General features: G+C 44.7%; 2 protein-coding genes across 2 annotated transcripts in view; both read left to right on the top strand.

The window, feature by feature from the left end:
* C5 (complement C5) overlaps positions 1-3,591 on the top strand; it is a 52,022-nt gene extending 48,431 nt beyond the window's left edge. Inside the window, exons 40-41 of the mRNA XM_070955931.1 lie at positions 667-805; positions 2,486-3,591. Of these exons, the coding sequence (XP_070812032.1) occupies positions 667-805; positions 2,486-2,618 (272 nt within the window). The 3' untranslated portion in view covers positions 2,619-3,591. The remainder of the gene's footprint in view (positions 1-666; positions 806-2,485) is intronic.
* A 4,313-nt stretch (positions 3,592-7,904) lies between these two features.
* On the top strand, positions 7,905-23,193 carry TRAF1 (TNF receptor associated factor 1). The gene is made up of 9 exons (XM_070955819.1): positions 7,905-8,143; positions 11,965-12,049; positions 13,237-13,335; positions 14,125-14,241; positions 14,443-14,508; positions 15,608-16,018; positions 17,129-17,306; positions 17,947-18,095; positions 22,975-23,193. Exons 1-9 carry the CDS (start codon positions 7,929-7,931, stop codon positions 23,191-23,193), a joined length of 1,539 nt encoding a protein of 512 aa, XP_070811920.1. The 5' UTR covers positions 7,905-7,928.
* The last annotated feature ends 4,557 nt before the right edge of the window (positions 23,194-27,750 follow it).

Below are 27,750 nucleotides of genomic sequence, written 5' to 3'. Positions count from 1 at the left end.
AATTGTTCTCACTGCCATGAAATTTCTCCTTAGTTCTAGGTTGTTTCTTTCCTTGATGAGTTTCCATCCATTGCTTCTTCTTCTGCCCTCAGGTGCTTTGGAGAATAGCTTGACTCCCTCTTCTTTGTGGCAGCCCCTGAGATATTGGAAGACTGCTATCATGTCTCCCCTAGTCCTTCTTTTCATTAGACTAGACAATTCCAGAAATTGTTCTTCATATGTTTCATTTATCTTAAGCTTAAGCTCTCTACAAGATTTTGAACTACTAGTGGTCAAACAATTTGGCAGTACATAAAGAATTCAAGATAGGCTGGACTTAAATCTCTTGTGGGAATGCAAGGACTCATGACTGATGGTGCGTTTGATGCCTCCCTCTGGGTCAACCTGATCATCTCCTACCCCTGCTTCTCAGCTGCGGTTCTCCATGCTCCCTCTAATGAATCTGTTTTAAAGTTTATACTGAATGCAGTTATGGTTGTATATTAACAATCCGTCCTTTAGAAACTGCCTGGAGATTTGAGGTTTTCAGAAATGAAAGTTCAGACAGCACCAAGGACCCCACAGTTCAACCCTGAGCTACAGAGTGTCTCTTCTATTAGATTTAAACGGAGTGAAAAGAATGTTCGATTTGTAGGTTTCCTTCAATATGTTTCAACTCTTCCGCAGGGGTGACTTTTGCCGAGAAGAACGCAGAAATCATCTTTATTAAAAAGAGCTCCTGTACGGATATCCAGCTGAATCCAAAGGAGAATTACTTGATCATGGGAAAAGAGGCTTTGAAGACAGGAGAGGGGGCCAATGCCAAGTAAGCCAAGCACAATTCTGTTGGAGGGGCAGTCCTTCACCCCAAAAGGGGTCGTTGATGCCCTTCGAACTTGGTTGTTTTCCTGCAGACGTTTCATTACCCAACCAGGTAACATCATCAGTGCTAGAAGGAACTCTACAGCACTGACGATGTTACCTAGTTGGGTAATGAAATATCTGCAAGAAAACAACCAAGCTTAGAGACTGCCAAGGACTCCACAATACACATGTACTATGGTGGAACATCTACACAATCTAATGAAGTTGAGCTGCAATAATACAATCTACTAATTTACTGAGGGACGCGGTGGCTCAGTGGCTAAGAGGCTGAGCTTGTCGATCAAAAGGTCGGCAGTTCGGCAGTTCGAATCCCTAGCGCCGCGTAATGGGGTGAGCTCCCGTGACTTATCCCAGCTTCTGCCAACCTAGCAGTTCGAAAGCACGTTAAAAAAAATGAAAGTAGAAAAAATAGGGACCACCTTTGGTGGGAAGGGAACAGCGTTCCGTGCGCCTTTGGCGTTGAGTCATGCTGACCACATGACCACGGAGACGTCTTCGGACAGCGCTGGCTCTTCGGCTTTGAAACGGAGATGAAACCTGAATAGGGACCCCTGAGGAAGAACCGATAACCCTGACAAAGTGCAAGGTTAGAAGCCTAAATAACCATCTCTGCTAAGCAATGTTTGGGTTGCATGCATGCTAGACTGAAAATCTTTCCATCTTCATCTTTCTGGGCCAATGGAACAAAACCTGAGCTGGGTACATGTATCACAAAATCAATTATAGCAGCAGCATCAGTACAGATGGGGAATGTGAAAAGAATTTCTGGCTGGTAAGAACTAATAATAGGAGTGAGACAGCTGTGTGGTTTTATGCAAGGACAATTTTTGGTTTGGAAGTACTGAAAAGTTATACAGGGGAAGTTTCGATGCTTGTAGCTTAAGAGTTGTTTACTGCGAGATGAGTGGAGAAAGAAAGAAAGAGAAAGGAAGGAAGAAAGAGAGAGAGAAAGAAAGAAAGAAGGGAGGGAGGGAGGAAGATGGGAAGGGAAAGGAAAGGAAGGAAGGGAAAGGAATGGAAAAGAAAAGAAAGGAAAACAAAAGAAAAGAAAGGAGGAAGGGAAGGGAAGGGAAAGAAAGGAAGAAGGGAAGGGAAGGAAGAAGGGAAGGAAGGGAAAGGAAAGGAAAAAAGGAGGAAGGGAAGGAAAGGAAAGGAAGAAGGGAAGGGAAAGGAAGGGAAGGGAAGGAAAGGAAAGGAAGGGAAGAAGGGATTACTTCTCTTGCTGTTCTGAGTAAAACGAGATCATGATTTCATTTTCCTCGCTTTCGTTCTCTTTCTTTCTTGGAATATGAAGGAGATAGAGGGTTATGAAGATGGGTGGGACTTCAATTCCCAGAATTCCCCAACCAGCCAGCTGGGGAATTCTGGGAGTCGAAGTGCCACCCATTTTCAACCTGCCAAAATTGAGAAACAATAGTCAGAGATTAAAATCAGGAGAGTGGAGTGAGTTTTAACTACAATGTTGTTAAGACTTTTTGAACAGCAGTTCTACTCTGCTTCTAACCTGGACTGATGGCGCAGTAGGAAACACCCATCAGCCACCTGCATTTCCTCCATCAGAGTGAACATCTACCGGTTTTCTTTTTAAAAAATATATATATATCATTTTCCTTCTCCGTAGATACCAGTATCCCTTGGACGACTCGACGTGGATTGAGTGGTGGCCCTCCCCAAATGCCGCCTGTGATTCTTGCCAAACCTTTCGAGAATCATTGGACGAATTTGTTGACGATCTCTTTCTCAGTGGTTGTTAAATTCCTGAAAAGACCTGCAAAAGACTTTGGGCTTCGTGTAACCTGGCATTTTAGACAGTTTCTTATGGACTTCTGCGGTTATCATAAACAAGTAGGGGATATATGATCATGCTTTAGATCAGGGATCTCCGTACTTGGCAAGACTTTAAGACTTGCCGACTTCAGCTCCTAGAATTCCTCAGCCACTATGGATGGCTTTGGGCCAATCACCTGGAGACTGAGAGTTCTAGTCTCATTTTTAGGCACGAAAGTTGGCTGGGTGACTTTGGGCCAATCACCAGGCGACTGAGAGTTCTAGCTTCACCTAAGGCACAAAAGTTGATTGGGTGACTTTGGGCCAATCACCAAGAGACTGAGAGTTCTAGTCTCATTTTAGGCATGAAAGCTGGCTGGATGATTTTGGGCCAATCACCAGGCGACTGAGAGTTCTAGCTTCACCTAAGGCACAAAAGTTGATTGGGTGACTTTGGGCCAATCACCAAGAGACTGAGAGTTCTAGTCTCATTTTAGGCATGAAAGCTGGCTGGATGACTTTAGGCCAATCACCAGGAGAGGGTGAGTTCTAGTTCCACGTTAGTTATGAAAGCTGTCTAGGTGCCTTTGGGCCAGTTCCTCTCTTTCAGCCCAAACTCGCCTCACTAGCCAGTTTGCTAAGCCTTCCTCCTTCCTCCAACCTTATATCATCATCAAAAGGCTACCCACATCTTATGTAGCTGACTGTTTAAACCTCAACAAAAGCCAATTCAAAAGTTTCTAGTCCTCATGACTCCCTGAAATTGTAGGCTATGCTTACCGGAATTTCAAAACTGAGCAGGAAAGAAGACGATTCCCAACAGCCAATAAAAATGTTTTGGTCCTGCCCTTTTTCCTGATTTAAAAAAAAAATGATCATCATAATAAATCACTCAGCCTTCATAGTTTATATACATATGTAAAATTTTATATATAATAAATCACTTTGAATTTTGCATTTGTTAAAAAGGGTCAGTAAAATAATTTATATCATTGAAAGATGTAAATCACAGGATAGCAAGACCATTTCTGCTTCAGGAAGAAAAAAAAAAGAGGGAGATAAATTTCTAATTTCAAGAACACATCCAGCTCTAGATATTTCCCTTCTACAAGTCCCCCTTTTTCCTTTTTCTTTTTTAAAGGGGAAAAAAAAAACCAACCCCTCCTCAGAACATGGCAAACATAAGCCCAAAACTCATTGATTCACAAAAGTGGGTGTGACAATCTACAATCATCACCATCATCATTTAACAACTCCATAATCCCTTGCGGAGTGGAATCTGGGCAACTGAACGGAGCTGAGTGTTTAACTGGCCGGATGCCCTTCCTATCACCAATGCGGAGTTTTGTTCAGCAGATATATTCCCAGAAAGAGAAATATTAGGATCGAACTCACAGCCTCCTGATTGTGAGGTGAGAGCTCCACCTCTTTGCCACCGCACCACTCTTGTGACAATCTACAAAACAATACCAGGACTTTTTTTTATAGAGATACCCCTCGACGTGCAACGGTTCATTTCGTGACCGGTTCAAAGTTACACTGAAGAAAGTGAGCGTTTTTCACACTTGGCAGCTGTGGTAGCATCCCCATGGTCACGCGGTCAAAACCAGCTCGGCTACTGTTTCACACTTACGGCCATTGCTGTGTCCCAAGGTGACGTGATCTCCTTAGTAGCCACATATCACTGAAACCACGCAGGTTCCTAACTTAACAACTGCAAAGATTCACTTCACAACAGTGGCCAGAAAAGTCGTACAAACGGGACCCAAAACTCGCTGAACAAACATTTCACTCAGCAGCATCAACTTTGGGCTCGACTGTACGTCGAGAACCACCTGTAGTCCGTGCAAAAAAAAATCCAAGTTCGATGATCTGGAAGAAAGGGCTGTGTAGTAGCCCCTTCCACAGAGGTGGTAAACAACGCAGGAGCAACTTTTGAAGTGTTGAGTAAGTTGTGGCCTCAAAATGCAAGTCGAAACTAACAATAAGTTTTTCGGTACTTTCCGCAGCTGACCAATTTCCTCTGGTAAATCCCTTTCAGCCCCATCCTTCCGACGACTGCAGAGAGTAAGCTAAAACCACCCCCCCAAACACAAGAGGATGTGGCTGGCACAGAGCTCAACACCTCGGATTCCCCTAATTTAGACAGCCAATCTTGCAGCCGAAAGATTTACAAAAGCAACCTTGTGTAGGTGGAAACCGATACAGTTTGCAAAACTGCAGATACTGGATTGCTGGGTGTTTTGCAAAAAAACTGTTTTCCCCGCCCCCCCTTAACAAGCAGCAAAATGCAGCTTTGTCACAAAGGCTCTTGCAAGCTAACACATTTGCCTTGGAGATGGTTATATTTGGTTTCCAGGATCCTTGGTCCTGGATCTTGTCTCTCTCTCTCTCTCTAAAAAAAAAGAGGGATTTGTTTATTTTGCTGAAGACAAAGCATGATGCAAAATCAGGGAAGATCATTCGCTCCCTTAAGGGTCGGGATAAATTTGGACTTCGAGGGTGTGAAAGCCTGTTTAAGTGGCTGTTTGCAATAAAGAATACGGGCATTTATTTTCTTGCAAAAGTTTGGGAATCCCGAAGGGCCCTTGCAGGAAACAAGATACTGAGATTAGAGGGCTTTCTCAGTTTGACCCACCACAATGCTTCTCGTGGCATAAGAGAGATACCACAAAATATGCTTTGTTTTCATCTAATACCAGCTTCAGGTTATATCTGGGCTACTGATTGGTTTAGTTGTGGGACGGGAGACAGTGAACAAGTGGGCCAGCCTAGAAGTTGGAAAATATTCTAGAAGACATAAAGGTAGAACAACTTTCATATGATGACCAAGAAAGTTTGTGTGGATGTATCACACGCAGTTTAAGCTCTATTTATTAAAGGAGATGTTTACTTCGCTATGATGATGAAGTGGGTTAATCTTGGTGAAGGATGCTCAAGTCACATGAGGTGGAGGAGAAGGAGAGAAAGAGGAGAAGGAGGAAGAAAAGGAGGAGGAGGAGAAGATAGAGAAGGAAGTGAAGGAGTTGATAAAGAAGGAGATGAAGAAGAGGAGGAGGAGAAGGAGAAGATAGACAAGGAGCTAAAGTTCACAAAAGTCTCACTTATTTTGGCCATGTTGTGCAGGAGAATTCACTGGAGAAAGTAATTATGTAAGGAAGAGTTAGCGGTCAAAGGAAAACAGGTTACCAAAGGACAAGATGGTTGCATACCATAAAAGCTGCTACCAGCCAGAGCATAGAAAAATTCAAAGAAGTAGGGCAAGATCAGAATATGTGGAGAGATCTGGCCATTAGCATCACCAAGAATCAGACACGACTGAATGGATAAGATCATCATTGTCATCAGATAAGGAGAAGGAGAAGATAGACAGGAGAAGAAGGAAGAGGAGAAGTAAAGGAAGAGGAGGAGGAGGAAGAGGAGGAGGAGGAGGAGGAGAAGGAAAGGTAGAGAAGGAGAAGAAGATAGACAGGAGGAGAAGAGAAGAAGGAGGAGCAGGAGGAGAAGGAGAAGGAGGAGAAAGAAAGAGAAGAAGAAGAAGATAGACAGGAGAAGAAGGAGGAGGAGGAGGAGGAGGAGGAGGAGGAGAAAAAAGATAGAAAAGGAGAAGAATATAGACAGGAAGAGAAGAGAAGGAGGAGGAGAAGGAGAAGGAGGACAAAGAAAGAAAGAAAAGAAAGAAAGAAAGAAAGAAGAAGAAGAAGAAAGGTAGAGAAGAAGGAGAAGAAGAAGGAGAAGGAGGAGGAGAAGGAGGAGGAGGAGAAAAAAGGTAGAGAAGGAGAAGAAGATAGACAGGAGAAGAAGGAAGAGGAGGAGGAGGAGAATTAGTCAATGAATAGTTCATAAAACCAACTGCATACATAAAACATACTGATAAACCATTTAGGCAAACAGATCATCGGACATCTTACATATATGAAAAAACCTTGCGGGCGTCTGCACAACCTCCTAGAGCAAACAGCTCTTAGGAGCATCAGCTCAGAAATCCTAGTTGTGATCAGTTCAAGCCAAACAAAACAGCTCAACTCTCATCTTCGAACAGCTTGGCTTGGATTATATCTGCCAGCTGCCCTCGGAAAGCTCGTTTGGGGCTAATGAAGTCAAAGGAGCCGAAGCCTCGGAGATAAGAACAAACTTCACCGGATCCAGCTTTTATCAGTATTATTAACGGCTCTCCGGCTCGTTTCAATACCCAAAAGCTCCATTTGTGCTGAGAAAATAGGTCAGCCTAAGAGCTACTACGATAGAGATAATGGGAGGATTTGGGGCACCGAGTCGCAGGAGGGACAGAAGGGACCCCTCCCCAAGACGTGGAGGGGAGGGGGAGAGAGGAGAATTGTTTTCCATAGGATGAAAAATCCTGCCCCCAACCTCCCCCAGGAGACCCTTCCACAAAGTTGAATTTGTACGCCCACACCTCGGCATTATTCATTTGACACAGGCAGTCCTCAACTTACGACCACAACCGGGCTCAACCTTTCTGTTGCTAAGTGAGACAGTTCAGTGCAATTTCCCCCCCCCTCTTATTTCACTATCTTTCTTGCCGCAGATGTGGTTGTGAAACCGGCAACACGGTGAATCCGGCTTCCCCGTTGGACTTGGCTTGCCAGAAGGTCGCAAAACGGGGATCAGGTGACACCGCAACCGTCATAAGTACATGCCAGTTGCCAGTGATCTGAATCTCAATCGCGTGGACCACGGGGAAGCTGCAATGGCTGTAAGGATGGAGAACGGTCATAAGTCACTTTTTCCGCTCTTGTCGTACCATCCATCGCTAAACAAGCTGTTGATTTACTTGTAAAGGTGAGCCTGGGAACAGGTCAAAATCCTTCCTTATCTCCTCCCTCTGCAAAGCCTAAGACCCCCACCCCACCCCACCCCACCCCACCCCAGTCTCCCTATCCAATGGAGAGGAATCTCTTTTTTTAATGGGTTTCGCTGGATATTGTGGCCCTTGATTCATGCTTGCTGGCTCGCCTTTCCTGCCCTCTGCACTGCGTTGTCGTCGTCATCATCATCATCGCTGTGTTTTCGGGGGAATTCAAAGACTGGCTCTGTAACTTCCTGTCACAGCTGCCTCAAACCTTTCTGCTGGGCTCCATTCAGCCCAGCCCAGCATCCTTGGAAGGAATGAAATCTTGCTGGTTTTCAAATCAACCCAGCAGGCCAGAGAGACACTTTGGTCCTTGGGGAGGGGTCTCTTCCTGAGCGTTGCCAGCAGCGCGACGTTGATCTGAAGTCCCTAGTTCCTCCCTCCCCCTCTCTCTTTCTCTCTCGTTGTACAGAGGCTGCTGCGGATGGCAGACAGACAGAGAAGCAGTAGCAGCTGTGGTCCTCCCCCACCAGTCAGCTCCTCTCTGGATGGCACCAAACAGGGCTCCCCGCTTTGCATCTGTGCCAATGCTGGGGAGCCGAAAGACCTCTGCAGTCACAGCCCGGTCTTCCTGCAGGAAGACCTGCGAAATCTCCGCAGGAACCCCTATTACACAGCCTGCCTAACCTGGATGATACGGTGAGTCTCCTTTTGCAAGAGGGACAGGGACACGTGATGAAGTGGGAGAGGAGGGAGGGGGGCAGAGACGTAGGGTGGGGGAAAAAAAGGAGATGGCAGTCAGGAGAAGAGGAGGGAGAATGAGACATGGGGGGAGTGGAGATAACCTAGGGGGAGAGGCATGGGGCGGTCAAAAGGGAGGGGAATGATGAATGGAGAAAGCTAGAGAATCCATTAGCTTACCTGTCTAGGAGGCGCGCATCCTGTTCAAAAGATGGGAGACAAGATCTCATCCGTGACTGACATCAGCATCTGCCAGCTGAGAATGAAGTCAGGACAGCTGTTCTGCCTCCTGCGAGAGCGACTGAATCTTTTCAAACATCCATTACTCCCTGCCTCTGTTTGGATGGAGAAGGATCGTCTCACCTTATTCTCCTTCAACTAGACCATAGGGTGGACCGGGATGCTGGGAGAAAGTAACAGAGTAACGGAATCAGAAGGTTTGGGATCAAAGCTGTTAGACTAATCAGGCTTTGGATGGATCTGATGGCGTGCTCCACTTAAGTAGAATACCAGAATCCCAGAGCTGGAAGAGGATGTCCCTTCCAACTCTGTTATTCTATTCTGTTCTACCTCAGAGGTCTTCTAATCAAGCAGGAGACCCTATTCCATTTTGGACAAAAGGGTGTCCAATCTCTTCTTGAAAACCTCCAATGATGGAGCAACCCACAACTTCTGGAGGCAACTTCCATTCCGCTGAATAATTGTTCTCACTGTCTGGAAATTTCTCCTTAATTCTAGTTTACTGGTAGTTGTCTCCTTGATTAAATGTCTATGGAGATTCTCAGTCATCCAGGTCATGGTTCTCCCAAAGGTGCTTTTTCAGGAGGCAACTGGACTTTCTGGTTTTACTTTGAAGACGTTTTGCTTCTCATCCAAGAAGCTTCTTCAGCTCTGGCATAGTTAAATGTCTAGGGAGATTCTCAGTCATTTGGGTCATGGTTCTCCCAAAGGTGCTTTTTCAGGAGGCAACTGGACTTTCTGGTTTTACTTTGAAGACGTTTTGCTTCTCATCCAAGAAGCTTCTTCAGCCCTCCGTGATAAGTTTCCATCCATTGCTTCTTGTCTTGCCTTCAGGTGCTTTGGAGAATAGGTTGACCCCCTCTTCTTTGTGGCAGCCTCTCAAATACTGGAAGACTGCTATCAGGTCACCCCTAGTCTTTCTTTTCACTAGACTAGATATACCCAATTCCTACAACCGTTCTTCATATGTTTGAGCTTCCAGCCCCCTAATCAATTTTCTTGCTCTTGAGCTGAGGTAGGGAAGAATTGTAGAAGGGCTCCTGTTAGCCAAAAGTCCTCAAGCTGCTCCCAGCTCCATATCCTGGCTGGCTGGGCATATGGTGGCCAACAGAACCAAGAATTGGTTCCACCACAGAAGATTGATTCTTCTGTGATCGCCCTAATGGTTTTTTTAAAAGTTGGAGGAGAAAATTCAGAGATATTTAAGAAGGGCCCCCCATGAAACCCCAATGCATGGATCAACTGCCAAAGTCTAAAGGGAAAGATTCCCCTCGCACATTTGTGCTAGTCGTTCCCGACTCTAGGGGGCGCTGCTCATCTCCGTTTCAAAGCCGAAGAGCCAGCGCTGTCCGAAGACGTCTCCGTGGTCATGTGGCCGGCATGACTCAGCGCCAAAGGCGCACGGAACGCTGTTCCCTTCCCACCTATTTTTCTACTTGCATTTTTTAGGTGCTTTTGAACTGTTAGATTGGCAGAAGCTGGGACAAGTAACGGGAGCTCACTCCGTTATGCGGCACTAAGATTTGAACCGCTGAACTGCTGACCTTTCGATCGACAAGCTCAGCGTCTTAGCCACTGAGCCACCGTGTCGCTTTTATCATTATATATAAACTTTATTTATATTGGAACTGAACCCAGAAGGATAATTCTTCTGACAAACCTTAGGATGACTTTGGAAAGGCTAAACAATATTTTGTTTTAGTTTTTGCAGACGTCATAGAAATGTGTACTATGTTATTAGGCAATTCATTCTGCTTCCTCTCTGCTTTAATCTCATAGCAACCCCATCGAGTGGATTAAACTAGATTAAAGCAAGGAAAACAAAACCACGCTTTCTTGGTGAACTAAAAAAACCCGTTATCTTTCCACCGGCCATCCTTGTCCAAAGCACTGTCTGCTTTTCCACCATAGCAATAGCCCTTAGACTTATATACCACTTCACAGTGCTTTTTCAGCCCTCTCTAAGCGGTTTACAGAGTCAGCCTCTCGCCTCCAACAATCTGGGTCCTCATTTTACCCACCTTGGAAGGATGGAAGGCTGAGTCAACCTTGAGCCGGTCAGAATCGAACTGCTGGCAGTCGGCAGCATCACCCTGCAATCCTTGTTTCTAGCCACTGTACCACCAAGGAAGGAAGGAAGGAAGGAAGGAAGGAAGATAAGGAAGGAAGGAAGAAGATAAGGAAGGAAGGAAGGAAGGAAGGAAGGAAGGAAGGAAGGAAGGAAGGAAGGAAGGAAGGAAGGAAGGAAGGAAAGGGAAGGAAAGGGGAGGGAGGAAGGGAGAAATAGCAATAACCCTTAGATTTATATACTGCTTCACAGTGCTTCACAGCCCTCACTAAGTGGTTTACAGAGTCAGCTTCTCGCTCCCAACAATCTGGGTCCTCATTTTACCTCTTTTGGACCATTGAGATTGGGGTGCCTGGTGGGGTTATTTGATTAGATTAGATAGATTGTCCCTATTTGTGTTTCCTGGGTGATGATCGGAGTCAAGGCTAATCTTGGGGAAAGGTGCGGAGAATGTAAATTCTGTGTGGCTTTGCATTTCCTGATTTAATCCTTAATCCTGTCCATTCAACCTGCCTCAGTCTTCTAACTGAGGTTACTTGAGGCCATTCTACCTGGGAGGCAAGGATTGCTTTAGCATCTATGGATGGTTTTTCTTTGCCTTTATCTGGAAATAAAGAGAGGGTGAGAATCTTACAATTCTTCCTTCTTCTTCTGCCATATCCATCATCGGACGTTGGCCATCATGTTGCCGATCCTCTTTTTATCAACAGCCGCATGAAAAAGTGCTGCTGAGTTTTGTCCAAACTGGTCCCTTAGATTTGGAAGCCATGATCATCTTCTTCTGCCTGGATCTCGTTTGCCTTCAATCTTTCCTTGGAGGATTAAGTGAAGGATGCTGTCATTTTTCCAGGTGTCGCATCCCATGTCCAAAATATTCTAACTTTAGCTTTTTAATGTCTTTTGATTATTTCCCTTGGCTTTTCCCAGGCGGCTTATCACGTCCTCATTTCTGATTTTGTCAACCCAGTTTATACGTAACGGCTGCCTGTAAATCCACATTTAAAATGCTTCTGGTCTCTTCAAATGACTTTCTTTTGTCCAGAGACCAACTCTCTGCTCCATAGAACAGGATAGAAAAGGTGTAGCATCTGACCTATTTTTTATTTTTATTTTTTATTATTATTCATATTTCTATGCCCCCACTCTCCGAGGACTCTGGGCGGCTTACACCAAAGACAGTATACTAAATAACATATTGCCCCCAACAATCTGGGTCCTCATTTTACCCACCTCGGAAGGATGGAAGACTGAGTCAACCTTGAGCCGGTGAGATTTGATCCGCTGATCTGCTGAACTAGCAGTCAGCTGAAGTAGCTGCAGTACTGCACCCTAACCACTGCGCCACCTCGGCTCGATTCTGATTCTTCCTACTTAACTAAAATAGTCCTTTCCAATTGTCCTTGGGAAGATTCCAATTTGAATCTCTTGGGAACTGCTTTCTTTTTTTTTCTTTTTTTCCCTGTTCACTCAGAAATAATAGCAACCCCGTTTGCCAGGATTGTAAAGAGGAAGATTCGGAACTTGCTGGGGAAGATAATTTACTATCTGAAGAACAGGTATGTCCTTTCCATTGAACTTTGCAATGGTTCTGTTATGTGTAACCTGTATCAGGGGAGAGTTGACAAACTCTCACAAAATGGTGTTGTCATGGCCAGGGATGGGCTGCTGTGGGTTTGCAGAGGTTCGGGAGAACCTCTAGCTAAGATTCTGTGCAGAATGAGTTAATTCTCAGCTGTTCTAATAAAGTCTGTTTGTTTTGGAACTGTTTATGTCTAATACTACCTACCTGGGCCTGGGTCACAACAATAAAGGAATTTAAATATGGTCTTATTGGATCTCGCTAAAGCTGGGTCCATTTCATTTCAGCCCCCATTTTTCAAACCATGGTTTTGGCCTGAAGATGGGCAATTCCAGCCCCTGGAGCTTATCAACCCAGGTTTATAACCTCACAAGTTTTGTGAACCTGCCTACTCGTGTGTTCTGACCCAGCCTTAGCAGAAGCAAGAAATAGACTCCTTGTCACGAAAAACCCCTCTTTATTTACCTCTTGTGAATTAATTGCATTCACCCACCAAAAAGTCCAGGCAATAGTCCTTCAAGGAGTTAATTGCAGTAACAGACCTTATCAGTTCCTTGCGATAATTGCCAGGCCCTGAGCTCCGAGAATTGCAAGGCCATGAGCTCCCAGCCGAAAGGCTGCAAATTAAGTTCTGGCAAGCAGTCTCTGTAGCACAAAACACAATGAGCAAAATCTTCAGAAATACGAACGGTTGTCTCCTATGACAACCACTCCCCTTTCCTTCTATTTATTCGCCAGCCAGGAAGGGGCCATTCAGCATCCACGTGTGCTTTGCTTCCCACGTCAACTCCTTGTCCTCCGTTGTTCTCCTCTCCTAACGGCTCTGCGCATACGTGCATCTGGAACAGGCCCCAGCTCTTCTTCCTCCTCCTCACTCATCTCAGCAGCTCCAAAGCAGCTGCCTCTGGTGGCTGGGAAATGTCGGACGACCCTGGCTCTATCTCTGCATCAGACGCAGAGCATCCATCAGAGCCTTCCCCAGATTCCAGAACCGGCCCAAGTTCCTCCCCAACCTCCTCATCGTCCGAGTCTGCCGCCAGCTCTGCTGGCAGCTGGCGGGCCACAACATCGTGTTTTTAACTCAGCTTTCCATAGCTAAAGAAATTGTGGTATTGCAAGAGTTCATCGTGCTGACATTTGATGTGTGTCCTTATTTGCTTCCAGAGTCCTAGCAAGGCCACCCTGAACAAGGAGGTTCCAGAATTTACCGTGCATTGTGGGATACCAGGATGCATCTGGAGGGGTCCACTGAGCAATTTGGAAGTAAGGGAGAAGACATATTGGCTGGGGACTGGCTAATTGCATGCTGAGGAAGAACGGAATGGATCTGGGAGATCCATTCTCCAATCTAGGTCTTCATTTTACTGACCTCGGAAGGATGGAAAGCTGAGTCAACCGTGAGCTGGTTGAGAATCGAACTGATGGCAGTTGGCAGAATTAGCCTACAATGCTGCATTCTAACTACTGCAGCACCAAGGAAGGAAGGAAGGAAGGAGGGAGGGAGGGAGGGAGGGAGGGAGGGAGGGAGGGAGGGAGGGAGGAAAAATAATAGCAGTAGCAATAACAATAACAATAGCACTTAGATTTATATACCGCTTCACAGTGTGTTAAGTTAACCTTGAGCTGGTCAGGATCAAATGCATGGCAGTTTGCAACTCAGTCTGCAATACTGCATTCTAACAACTACAGCACCACGGAAGGAAAGGAACGAAGGAAGGAGAGAAGGAAGGAAGGAAAGAAGGAGGGAAGGAAGGAAGAAATTAGGGAAGGAGGGAGAGAGGGAAGGAAGGAAGGAAGGAAGGAAGGAAGGAAGGAAGGAAGGAAAGAAGGAAGGAAGGAAGGAAGGAATAGCAATAGCACTTAGACTTATATACCACTTCACAATGCCCCCAAGAATCTGGGTCCTCATTTTACCCCCCTCGGAAGGATGGAAGGCTTCTTTTTATGCACGTGTTTTTTGATCTCCCCTTCCTCGTAGATGCTCTTAAATCCCTATAAAAATCAAATTCCTTTTCTCTAGGGGTAAACTTTTTGCAAAAACGTATCTTGCAGGATCATCGCCGTATGTGTGAATACGTCCTGGTCAATTATGGTCAGGCAGCGGTGTGCAGGATGTTGATGGATCCGAATGCTGTCTATAATCCCGAAACTTCCAGGAATGAACATCAGGTCCTGCCATTAAATTTGTCTGATTTTCTGTATTTCAACTGCATACGTTCACATCTCCGTCTTGCGACTTGATATCTCTGTATCTGTTTGTTATCTGTTGTCTATCATCCATCCGTCCGTCCGTCCGTCCCCTTCTTTCTCTCACCATCCACTTACCTCTTTCATCTTTCCTTCCATTTTTGCCTATCCTTTTCTGAACAGAATCCTTCAGGACTTGGCCCCAGGGATGAAGGTTGCCGATTTTCCAGGATTGGATGCTTGTTCAAGGTAGGGCTGGGAAGCCGTGAGCATCAGTATTTATTTATTTAGCTAGTTAGTTTGTCAAACATGTACGAGATAACAAGAATAAGTATAAACATGGGTATGAATACAGGAAATGGATATGAATAAATGGGGACAGTAGGACAGGTATGGTAGGCACACTGGTGCACTTATGCACACCCCCTTATAGACCTCTTAGGAATGGGGTGAGGGGGTCAAATTAGTCTCCAAAGCACCAGAAGGCAGGACAAGAAACAATGGATGGAAACTATTCAAAGAGAGAAGCAACTTAGAATAGGAGAAACTTCCCAACAGAAAAGTACAATTAAAGGGAACATTAGGACAGAGACGGTAGGCACGCTGGTGCTCTTATGCACGCCCCTTACAGACCTCTTAGGAATGGGGTGAGGTCCACAGTAGGCAGTTTAAGGTTAAAGTTTTGGGGGTTTGAGGATGTAATAACAGAGTCAGGTAGTGCATTCCAGGCATTGACCACTCTGTTGCCGAAGTCGTATTTTCTGCAGTCGAGTTTGGAGCGGTTTACCTTGAGTTTGTATCTATTGTGTGCTCGTGTATTATTGCGGCTGAAGCTGAAGTAGTCATTGACAGGAAGTACATTGTAGTGGATAATTTTGTGTACTACACTTAGGTCGGACCGTAGGCGGCAAGTTCTAGGTTGTCCAAGCCCAAAATTTCAAACCTGGTGGCATAAGGATTCCATTGTGAGCAGAGGAGTGGAGGACTCTTCTTGTGAAATATTTCTGGACTCGCTCAATTGTGTTAATGTCTGATATACAGTGCAGATTCCAAGCAGACGAGCTGTATTCGAGAATTGGTCTAGCAAATATTCCAAGCCCTAGTTTGCAGTACAATGTTACCGGAGAAGAAGCTTCGCAAGATTAGGTTAACAACTCTTAATGCCTTTTTGGCAATGCTGTTACAGTGAGTTCTGGGGCTTAGATCATTTGAGATGAGTACAGTAGCTCTGGCAAGGTGTGGACACTCCAGCTGGTACCTTTGATGGATTCCAGGCTGAAGAGTTGTCAAACAGGACCAAAGCACTGAGTCCTTCTCCTGTCAAGGGTGCCATGTTTCTTCCCAATAGGGCAATGCAGGAGATCAAAAAGTTCACGAGAAGAATGCTGCAGGAAGACACCTGTTGCTGATGCTCCAGTACGTCAAGCACCTGAAGGGCAATTCGTCCCCGAGAGGCAGTTTGTGCAACTCACCTTTGATAGACGCCAAGCTTTGGGTGAAGGCTCCTCTCACCCTGAAGATTCAGGATCCTGGGGGAGAAAGGCCCTTTTCTGCATCACCAGTGGAGGAGGGGGAGGTGAGCTGGTGCACCCTCTTGAGAAGAGTGAAGAGGGTTTCTTGGCTGGAGACCAAGCTGCAGGTCTTTGAGAACATCACCTCTGTGCTGAGCAAGGAGATGGCTACATCTCGGCAGAAAATCCTGGCTTTCCGTGGACAGAGGGGCCTTGACCAAGATATGATTCGTGGCTTAGAGCTGAAGGTAAGCCAGTGGGGAGGTGTAGGAGAAGGAGTAAGCAGAATCTGGGGGCGGAGTCAAAAGAAGGATCAGCCTAGAATCCCTATGTAATCACAAAGGAGCCTGGATAGCTCAACAGATTAAGCACTGTAATTTAACACCATCTGTCTGCAATTAAAGTAAAATCAAATCTCACCAGGCTCAAGGTTGACTCAGCCTTCCATCCTTTCTAAGGTAGGTAAATTGAGGACCCAGTTTGTGGGGGCAATAAGCTGACTTTGTATAAAAAAATATACAAAAGTATGAAGGCTATTGCTTAACGCACTGTAAGCCGCCCTGAGTCTCCGGAGAAGGACGGCATATAAATCAAATTTTAAAAAAAAAATGAACTAAGTCTAACTCCCCTTGAATTCTGTTGACCCTTATTTAACTCCAAGCAAATACTAATAATTAGTTGAGAAGATTCCTAATGCATACTGTATTTTTGGAGTATAAGACGCTCCTACTTTTTTTTGGTGAGGAAAACAAGAACAAGAAATCTGCCTCTGCCTCTGCCTCCCAGCAATTTTGCCTTGCTGCAGTAAACAGCAAACAGCCTGCTTTACTTTCATTTTCGTTTTCAGCATAGCTTGATTAGCACAAGGAAAAAAAAAATCTGCTCAGTGATGACCGCATCCCTGGGATGCGGTGGCTCAGCGGCTAAGACGCTAAGCTTGTCGATCGAAAGGGTTGGCAGTTTGGCAGTTCGAATCCTGAGTGCCGCATAACAGGGTGAGCGCCCGTGACTTGTCCCAGCTTCTGCCAACCTAGCAGTTCGAAAGCACGTAAAAAGATGCAAGTAGAAAAATAGGGACCACCTTTGGTGGGAAGGGAACAGCGTTCCGTGTGCCTTTGGCGTTGAGTCATGCCGACTACATGACTACAGAGATGTCTTCGGACAGCGCTGGCTCTTCGGCTTTGAAACGGAGATGAGCACCGCCCCCTAGAGTCGGGAACGACTAGCACATATGTGCGAGGGGAACCTTTACACTGGAACTCCCATCGGGGTCATAAGTCGAGGACCACCTCTACAAAACAGCCCTTTATCTCTGCCAGGTAAACCCTTTAAAAAACTGAACTTTTCTCCTCTCAAAGATGGCTGATCTCCAGCGATGCCTGGCACAGAAAGACGCCGCTCTCATCGGGCTGGGGAAGAGACTCCACTCGTCCGAGCAAGCTTCTTATGACGGCGTCTTCCTTTGGAAAATCACGGACGTTCATCAGAAATGCTACGAAGCCATCTGTGGCAAGATCCACAGCTTCCAGTCGCCGGGTGAGCCTCTCGCATCACAGCCAGCCTTTCCAACCATCCGAAGAGGTTTTGGCTCTTGGAGGGAGTCACAATCCCGTGCATTTTGAGGACGCCAGGTTGGAGAAGGGTGGTGGTTCAGAAATGGCGTCAGTATTAGGACCAGGCAGGCTGAAATAGTCAAGAGGACTTTGGGCATCTCTCTGCTGTTCCTTAAAGATGCTCATGTTTTTTGAGCCTTTATTTGAGGGTGAAAAAAATCTTCCTTCCTTCCTTCCTTCCTTCCTTCCTTCCTTCCTTCCTTCCTTCCTTCCTTCCTTCCTTCTTTCCTCCCTTCCCTTCCCTTCCCTTCCAATTCCCCTCCCTCCCTTTCTTTCCCTCCAATTACCATTCCTTCCTCCCTCCCTCCCTCCCTTCCTCTTCCCCTCCCTCCCTTACTTTCTCTCCAATTCCCCGTCAGTCCTTCCTTCCTTTTCTTCCTTCCTTCTCTTTCTTTCCTTCCTTCCTTCCTTCCTTCCTTCCTTCCTTCCTTCCTTCCTTCCCCTCCAATTCCCCACCCTCTTTTTCTTGCTTCCCCTTCCCTTCCCTCTCCTCCCCTCCCCTCCTCCCCGTCTCATCCCCATATAAAACGGCTTCTTATCTTCCACGTTCTCCTTCTTTTCAGCATTTTACACTTCCCGATATGGCTACAAACTGTGCATGAGGATCTACCTGAATGGAGAAGGCAGAGGCAGGGGAACCCACATCTCGCTCTTCATCATACTTCTCAAAGGGGAATATGACTCGCTGCTGCCCTGGCCTTTCACGCACAAGGTAACGGAGGCCTGTTGTTGCCACCATGAAGAGAAACTGTACCAAGGAAGAAAGGATTCCATTCCATTCCTTTCCATTCTATATCCCATCCCACTCTACTCTGCTCTACTCTACTCTACTCTACTCTACTCTACTCTACTCTACTCTACTCTACTCTACTCTACTCTACATTCCATTCCATTCCATTCCATTCCATTCCATTCCTTATTCTCTTCTCTTCTCTTCTCTTCTCTTCTCTTCTCTTCTCTTCTCTTCTCTTCTCTTCTCTTCTCTTCCCTTCCCTTCCCTTCCCTTCCCTTCCCTTCCCTTCCCTTCCCTCCCCTCCCCTCCCCTCCCCTCCCCTCTCATCCAGGGGGGAAATCCAGCAGGTTCCAGCAGGTTCTGAAGAACCGGTAGCGGAAATTTTGAGCAGTTTGGAGAACCGGTAGCAGAAATTTTGAGTAGTTCCAAGAACTGGCAAATACCACCTCTGGCTGGTCCCAGAGTGGGGTAGGAATTGAGATTTTGCGGGATCCTTCTCCTGCCACACCCACCAAGCCACACCACACCCACCAAGCCATGCCCACAGAACTGGAATGACTTGCCTCCAGAAGTTGTGGATGCTCCATCACTGGAGGAGAAAAAAACTGGGCAACCATTTATCTGAAATGGTATTGGGTCTGGGTTGGACTAGATGACCTCCAAGGTCCCTTCCAACTTTGTTATTCTGTATTCTATTCTGAGATGGTGCGTGGGCTAGCTGGGTTTTACAGCACACACCTCCATGGATCAGTGGAAAGCAGTCAAACGAGGCTTAGGAGGGGAAAAGAGCCTTGGTAGTACAGTGGTCTAAAGCACCCTGTTATTAACATCAGCTGCCTGCAATTACTGCAGGTTCGAATCTCGCCAAGGCTCAAGGTTGACTCAGACTTCCATCCTTTCTAAGGTAGGTGAAATGAGGACCCAGTTTGTGGGGGCGATAAGCTGACTTTGTATAAATATACAGAAGTATGAAGGCTATTGCTTAGCGTATTATAAGCCGCCCTGAGTCTCCGGAGAAGGGCGGCATATAAATCAATTTAAAAAAAAAAAATGAAGAAAATACTGCTTTACTCTTAGATGGATGAAGCCAGCAGTTGTTCAAAAATATCCAGAGAATAACTACATCATTGTGCTTTATTCCAATTCTTGATTAATAACGAGAGGCAAAAAAAAATATATGGAAACTCATAATAACAACAAGGGGAAACAAATAAAAATGCATGGCAAGCCCAACTTTTTTTTTAAAAAAAGCAATCTAATTGCGAAGGCCGGGCTGAAGAAAATAAACACCAAACGGCTAAGATTTTTCATAGAACCGTCTCCTGTGAAAGCCAAAGAGCCTTCGAGCAGAACTTGGCAAAATTCCTGGAAATCCCTCAATGACAAATCAAAGGCAAAGTGGATTTTTGGATTTTTCTTCCGCTCCTTGACCAGCTTGACATAGTCGTTAAAAAAAAAAAAACAACAACACCACCAAAAACCCAAGAGACAAGATAAAATAAATAAAACAGAATGGGATCCCAGCAATGCAAGGAACAGCGCCAGCAGGGGAGTAACCCAACTCTTGCCGGTGTGAATTTGGAGTGTTTTGAAGCCCGAATTCACTAGGGTGGGGTGAGTCTGAGAAAGATTCTTGAATACAGCTCATCTGTCTGGAATCTGCACGAGCAAATAATAGATACAAACTCAAGGTAAACTCAAGGTAAACCGTTCCAAACTCGATTGCAGAAAATATGACTTCAGTAACAGAGTAACAGAGCCTGGAATGCACTACCTGATTCTGTGGTTTCATCCCCAAACCCCCAAATAATAACCCTTGGTTATTAAGACAGCTGCCTGCAATTACTGCCTGCAATTACTGCAGGTTCGAATCTCGCCAAGGCTCAAGGTTGACTCAGCCTTCCATCCTTTCTAAGGTAGGTGAAATGAGGACCCAGTTTGTGGGGGCAATAAGCTGACTTTGTATAAATATACAGAAGTATGAAGGCTATTGCTGAGCACATTGTAAGCCGCTCTGAGTCTCCGAAGAAGGGCGGCATATAAATCAAATTAAAAAAAAAAACTTTATCCTAAAACTGTCTACTGTTGACCTCATCCCATTCCTAAGAGGACTGTAAGGGGCGTCCATAAGAGCACCAGCGTGCCTACCATCCCTGTCCTAATGTTCCCTTTAATTGTACTTTTCTGTTAGGAAGTTTCTCCTTAATTCTAGGTTGCTTCTGTCTTTGATTAGTTTCCATCTATTGTTTCTTGTCCTGCCTTCTGGCGCTTTGGAGAATAATTTGACCCCCTCTTCTTTGTGGCAGCCCCCTCAAATACTGGAAGACTGCTATCATGTCACCCCTAATTCTTCTTTTCTTTAGACTACTAGGTATTCATGAAATTCCTTAAATCATAGAATCATAGGGCTGGGACCTCTTGTAGTCCAGCCCCTTGCTCAAAGCAGGAGACCCTCTTCCATTCCAGACAAACAGGTGTCCAATCTTTTCTTAATGAACCTGACCACTCTTTCACAAAAATTCTTTCCTTCCTATCCCATGAAAGACCATAAGAGACCCCTTCACGACTGGTCCAGGTAGGATGAGCATCATTGGGACCTTGCCAAAGCCAATACCTTTGTAAAAATGGTTTTTTTTTTTGGGGGGGGGGAGGAGGTACATTCCTGATCCTTCTTCTCCTGCCCCTTTGCTGTAAAGAGGGGAGGACTTCCCGCTCCATTTTACTGGCCTCTCTTTGACGTTCAGGAAAACAAAAAGGAGAGACATCACCCTGCCAACAAAAGTGCGTATAGTCAAGGCGATGGTTTTCCCAGTTGCAATGGATGGTTGTGAAAGTTGGACCATAAGGAAGGCTGAGCAGCAAAGAATGGAGGCCTTTGAACTCTGGTGCTGGAGAAGACTCCTGCGAGTCCCTTGGACTGCAAGGAGATCCAACCGGTCAGTCCTAGAGGAGATCAACCCTGACTGCTCTTTCGAAGGCCAGATCCTGAAGATGAAGCACAAATACTTGGGCCACCTAATGAGAAGGAAGGGCTCACTGGAGAAGAGCCTAATGCTGGGAACAATTGAGGGCAAAAGAAGAAGGGGACGGCAGAGAACGAGGTGGCTGGATGGAGTCACTGAAGCAGTCGGCCTGAGCTTAAATGGACTCCAGAGGATGGTAGAGGACAGGAAGGCCTGGAGGAACAATTTCCATGGGGTCATGATGGGTCAGATGCAACTTCGCAACTAACAACAATTCGTTCAGGACTAGGTTGAATATTTTTTTTTGTAATAAGTTTTTATTTTATTTTATGATATACAAAAATTCCAACAGATTGAATATTTTGAGAACGGGCTCATCAAACACATTGTTGATCGTTCTGAGAAACGTGGAGGAGTTAGTTATAGCTGATGGAGAGAGAGAGAGATGCTGAATTTTGGAGCCCAGGCTTATAAATTCAGGACAGAAAAGAGTCTTCCTTGCCAACTACGCAGAAGCTTTGTGAGATGAGATAACAGTATCCCTTGGAATAGACCGTATCCAGATTGCATACGGTCCATTCCATGGAGCAGGCTTCTTGCAAAAGCAAGGAGGCTGTTCTCTCCCCTCCAGGAAGTCTTTCCAACGAATTGGCCTTGAGATATGTTGTCCTCACATTCTTGTTCAACCGCAAGAATTCCTCCATCTGTTGAACTTGAGATACGGGAAGAATCTCTGCTCCTTGAACCAGCCAACCTGTTCTTTGAAGATGAGCTTCAACCACAACAATACGCGAGCACACAATAGATACAAGCTTAAAGTGAACTGCTCCAGTCTGTATTCGGAAGTCCCACAGTAGTTTTGCATGCTCATTTTCGACCACTTTTTCAGGCTTATGATCCCACCAGTTCTTTGCTACAGGCAAAGAATTATTATTATTATTATTATTATTATTATTATTATTATTATTATTATTATTATTATTATTTATTGGTTAATCTTTAGTGAGATTCACAGCCTTTGAGGCTGGTTAATAGCTCAGCAGCTCGAGTCCTAACCAAGGACCTAGGAACTGTTAAGGTATCGTCGGAGGATGTAAGCTGTTCCGAGTAAGGTGGTTTTTTGTAGAGTCAAAATGTTCAAGTCCGGCAAATTTAGAATTTCTAAATAGCGGGGTAGCCCTTTTGGGTATTGCTCCAAGGGCTCCAATTACAATCGGGACAACACACAATTTCTTTTTCCACAGTCGCTCAACTTCAATTTGCAAATCTCGGTACTTTGTGATTTTTTCTTGCTGCTTATCTTCAATCCGTGCATCACCAGGTATTGCAATGTCAATGAACCATACTTTTTTTTTCTTTTCAACTATGGTTATGTCAGGTGTGTTGTGGACCAAGTGCCTGTCAGTCTGAATCCTAAAGTCCCACAAGATCTTGAGTTTCTCATTCTCTAAAACTTTCTCAACCTGATGTTCCCAGTGGTTTTTGCTGTACTCAAATCCAAACTTCTGGCACAATTTCCAGTGAATGATTTTAGCAACACGGTCATGGCGTTGTAGGTAGTCAGTTTGTGAAATTTTGCTGCACCCACTGATCAGGTGGTCGACTGTCTCATCTTTCTCATTGCAGAGGCGGCATTTGCTGTTGGTGGTAACATGTTGAATTTTTGCCTTCATGCAGTTGTTTATTATTATTATTATTATTATTATTATTATTATTATTATTATTATTATTATTATTATTATTATTATTATTATCCGTTCTTGACAAATAAATAAATAAAAATAAATAAATAAAATATAAACCTTTCTTCCTATCCCAGAAGCTAACTTAACTTCTTCTCTCTCTCTCTCTCTCTCTCTCTCTCTCTCTCTCTCTCTCTCTCTGCTGCCTTGCAGATCACCTTCATCTTGCTCAGCCAAGATCACGGAGATGACCTGGTGACCTCTCTCCAGCCGGATCCTACCTCCGTCTCCTTTCAGAAGCCAGAGACTGACCTGAACGAGGCCAGTGGCTTCTCCAGATTCGTTCCTCTGGTCAAGTTACAGTCCCCGAAATACACTTATTTGAAAGAAGGGACCTTGTTCCTGAAATGCATCGTGGAAACCAGTTCGTGAAACCTGCCTCGCCTTTCCTCGGTGAGGGCATATTGAAAGGCTGTCAGAAGCACTGAAAATATTTCAGGGGATGGCTGATAGGGCTTTGCAATACGGTTGAATCTGGCTCTCCAAAAGAGCTGCTCCAGCCCTCCAATAATAGCATTTGAGTCTTCTTCTTCTTTTTTTATATATATATTCAAGGTTTTTTTAAAATTTATATATAAGTATTTTGAATACAGTGTATTGTCCGGGCATACCATTTTACAAAAAAAGAAAGAAAAAATAACACATATACAAATAGTAATAAGAATAATAGCAATAGCAACAGCACTTAGACTTATATACCGCTTTACAGTGCTTTACAGCCCTCTCTAAGCAATTTACAGAGTCAGCCTATTGCCCGCAACAATCTGGGTCCTCATTTTATCCACTTCGGAAGGATGGAAGTTAACCTTGGGGTGGTCAGGATCGAACTCCTGGCAGTGAGCAGAATCAGCCGGCAATACTGCATTCTAACCACTGCATCACCATGGAAAGAAAAGGAAGGAAAGAAGGAAGGAAGGAAGGAAGGAAGGAAAGGAAGGAAGGAAGGAAGGAAGGAAGGAAGGAAGGAAGGAAGGAAGCAAGGAAGGAAGGAAAGGGCTAGCAATAGCACTTATATACCGCTTCACAATGCTTTCCAGCCCTAAGCGGTTTACAGAGTCAGCCTCTCGTCCCCAACAATCTGGGTCCTCATTTTATTTATTATTTATTTTATTTTATTCAATTTATATCCCGCCCTTCTCCTAGTGGACTCAGGGCGGTGCACAGCCAGAACTAAAACACATACCAATACAAAACTTAAAATTATTAAAAAAATTATATAACTGTGGCCCAAAATTTAAAACATTGAAACTAATGAAACTAACTAACATTTTATCCACTTCAGAAGGATGGAAGGCTGAGTCAACCTTGAGCCTGGTGGGATTTGAACTGCCAAATTGCAGGCAGCTGGCAGGCAGCAAAAGGAGCCTGCAGTACCGCACTCTAACCACTGCGCCGCCGAGACTCTTAATGCAACAAAATAATTCTAACCATATTTATAATTAAGGATTTGGGTCTTCAAAAGGGCTGATTTAACCCTGCAATGAAACTGGTTTGGCTCCACAAAAGGACTGATGGAGCCCCACAGTTGAAAACTGATTTGGCTCCACCCTGGAGCTGAGTTGTGTGTGTGCCGTTTTCTTGTCTCCAACTCCGTTCCTTGTCTAGTCCAAGTCCACAGTGACGGGACATTCATCTCTTGTGTCATGTTTAAAAGCTGTTTTCCTTTCTTTTGCCAAAGCCCCAAACCGGCATGGTAAGGCGACAAGACAACATTTTGCCGAGTGCCAAATTTGGGGTGTGCAGCGTGTGAGAAATATCACATTTACATTTTTGTTTGTTGTTTTCTTTTGGTCCGGAGTGCAACGTTCACGTCGTTAATTTTTTTTTTAAAAAATGAATGGACTGAAAATGGTAGCAAAGCCGAAGTCCCAGCTGTGTACGGTGTTTAGTTTATTGAACTGATAGATTAAACGTGCATCTGAAGAACCAATTTCAGAGCTTCCTTTAAAAATACGCAGTTGGGATGGAACGTATTGTATCATGCCCATGCCCTCCCTTCTCTCCCCTCTCCTTCCTTCCTTCCTTCTTTCCTTCCTTCCTTCTTTCCTCCCTTCTTTCCTTCATGTCTTCCTTCTTTCCTTCCTGTCTTCCTTCTTTCCTTCCTTTCTTCCTTCCTTCCTGTCTTCCTTCTTTCTTTCCTTCCTTCTTGTCTTCCTTCCTTCCTTCCTTCTTCTTCCTTCCTTCCTTCCTGTCTTCCTTCTTTCCTTCCTTCCTCCTTTTCTTCCTTTCTTCCTTCCTTCCTTCTTTCCTTCCTTTCTTCCTTCTTTCCTTCCTCCCTTCCTTCTTTCCTTCCTTTCTTCCTTCCTTCCTGTCTTCCTTCTTTCTTTCCTTCCTTCTTGTCTTCCTTCCTTCCTTCCTTCTTCTTCCTTCCTTCCTTCCTGTCTTCCTTCTTTCCTTCCTTCCTCCTTTTCTTCCTTTCTTCCTTCCTTCCTTCTTTCCTTCCTTTCTTCCTTCTTTCCTTCCTCCCTTCCTTCTTTCCTTCCTTTATTCCTTCCTTCTTTCCTTCCTTCCTGTCTTCCTTCCTTCCTCCCTTCCCTCTCCTCCTGTCCCCTCCCCTTCCACCTCCCCTTCATTTTCCTTTCCTTGATTCCTTTCTTCCTTCTGTCTTTCTTTCCTTACTTGCCTCCCTCCTGCTTTATCCCTTCCCTTCCCTTCCCTTTATTCATCCATCCATCCATCCATCCATCCATCCATCCATCCCACCGCTTTTCTCTCTCTTCTAACTTCAAGAAATGCAACAGGCAATGCTTGTGATCAGGACCAGTAGTGGCATTAAAATCCCATCACTACCGGTTCCCTCGTGGGCGTGCGTGCACTTGCACATTCACAGAAGCTTCTGCGCAGGTGCAGAGATGTCCGGGCAGGTGGGCGGAGCCTCCTTCCGCCGTCGCTACCAGTTCGCCTGACTTGGGACGAACCGGTAACAACCCGCCACTGATTAGGACCGATTTCTTTGCAAGTGAAATCATTTCTTGCCATTTGACCGCAGAATGACCCAGACGTTACTAAGGACTGCATAAAATGAGTCCAAGGACGGATTGTGGCTTTAAGGCTGCAGGTTGCTCACCTCTGGTGAAAATAATAACTAATATTCTGACGTGGTGTAGGGTTTCCTGCCTGGGAAGGGGGTTGGACTAGAAGACCTCCAAGGTCCCTTCCAACTCTGCTATTCTGTTCTGTTCTGTTCTGTTCTGTTCTGTTCTGTTCTATTCTATTCTATTCTATTCTATTCTATTCTATTCTATTCTATTCTATTCTATTCTATTCTGCATTTTTATTCTATTCTATTCTGCATTCTCTTCTCTTCTCTCCTATTCTCTATTCAGTAAATTCTCTTCTTTCTCTATTCTATTCTATTCTTTCTATTCTATTCTTTTTATTCATTCTATTCTATTCTACTCTATTCTTTTTATTCATTCTATTCTACTCTACTCTTTCTATTCTACTCTTTCTATTTTATTCTATTCTTTCTATTCTATTCTATTCTTTTTATTCATCCTATTCTATTCTATTCTATTCTATTCTATTCTATTCTATTCTTTTTATTCATTCTATTCTTTTCTATTGTATTGTATTGTATTGTATTGTATTGTATTCTGTTCTGTTCTGTTCTGTTCTATTCTTATTTCTATTCTATTCTATTCTATTCTATTCTATTCTATTCTATTCTATTCTATTCTATTCTATTCTATTCTATTCCGTCAAAAGTAAGGCACTCCCTCCCAGGAGGCATTAAAACTTGTTGAGTTGGCCACCTGCCTCTGCAAAAGGCATTAAGAGGAGGAAGAGGGAGAAGGATAGGCAGGCACTGCATTTCTTTATAACTGTGTCACGGCTCACCATTGCTCCGTCATGACTCACAGCAAAGTTCATATCCTTGGAAAAAAGCTGCCTGGAAAAAAAAAAAATAAAAAGTGGTGAAAATATTTTTTTTTGTCAGGGCCAGCAAGCAGAAGCTGTGCCCGGAAAGGCATGGCTCGCTTCTCGCTTTGGAACCGTTAAGTCCCAAAAACTCAACATGGAATTTGCTGTAAATGTCATGAACTGGAAGAGATTGGATAAATAGGCTAGGGTCTCTCCTGTTTGGGGGGGGGGTGTTGGATTAGAAGACCTCTAAGCTCCCTTCTCCAACTTTTGTTATTCTGTGGATTGTCTCCACAGAAGTTGTGGGTGCAAAACCCTGGAGGTGTTGAAGAAGGCATCGGACAACCATTTGTATAAAGTCTTCAAATGTGGGCGAGAAGAGTCGTCAAATGGAACCAAATCACTTAAACCCGTTTTCTCACTTAACAACAACAATTCTGGGCTCAATTGCGATCGTAAATCGAGGGCCACCTGTATTATGTCTTCCTCGTTGCTGCCGGTTGCTATTTTCCTTACAAGTAAAAAAAAAAAAAAAGCACTGGGAGAATTCCCACCCAAAAACCTAGATCCAAAGTTTGCACGATAGTCATTTTTCCAGGTGAGTCCAAGAACCCTGATTTCAAATGTCTGAACTCACTCCCAGGCTCAGTCAAACAATACGATGCCAATCTGGTGCAAAGCTGTGACACCAGATTTGGTCGGGAGCGAAATGTCGAGGGTGGGAGTTGACGCAGCCCACCCACCAGACAGTGGTCTGGGGTGGGATAATATGGAAGAAAACAATCAGAATAACAGTGTAGGAAGGGACCTCAGAGGTCTGCTAGTCCAACCCTCTGCTCAACCATATAAAAATGGACCCTATCCCATTTCAGACAAATGACTGTCCAGTCTCTTCTTAAAAACCACAACTTCTGGAGATAATCCACAGAATAACAGAGTTGGAGAAGGGACCTTGGAGATTTTCTAGTCCAACCCCCTGTTGAAGCAGGAGACCATATAAAAATAGTTGTCAAATGTCTTCTTCAAAACTTCCATGGATTGAGCATTCCCAACTTCTGGAGACCA

Source organism: Pituophis catenifer, unplaced genomic scaffold, assembly GCF_029215685.1.
Source record: "Pituophis catenifer annectens isolate HBS135680 unplaced genomic scaffold, rPitCat1.0.hap2 SCAF_17, whole genome shotgun sequence".
NCBI classification, from domain to species: Eukaryota; Metazoa; Chordata; class Lepidosauria; order Squamata; family Colubridae; genus Pituophis; species Pituophis catenifer.
This window is presented reverse-complemented; position numbering and strand designations above follow the sequence as displayed.

What these genes read in the sequence shown, in the direction of transcription:
- TRAF1 (XM_070955819.1), top strand. Translation starts at nt 7,929, where the DNA reads ATGGCAGACAGACAGAGAAGCAGTAGCAGCTGTGGTCCTCCCCCACCA. An exon ending in ATTTACTATCTGAAGAACAG is followed by an intron (nt 12,050 to 13,236) that starts GTATGTCCTTTC and finishes ATTTGCTTCCAG; the next exon opens with AGTCCTAGCAAGGCCACCCT. An exon ending in TTCGTGGCTTAGAGCTGAAG is followed by an intron (nt 16,019 to 17,128) that starts GTAAGCCAGTGG and finishes CTCCTCTCAAAG; the next exon opens with ATGGCTGATCTCCAGCGATG.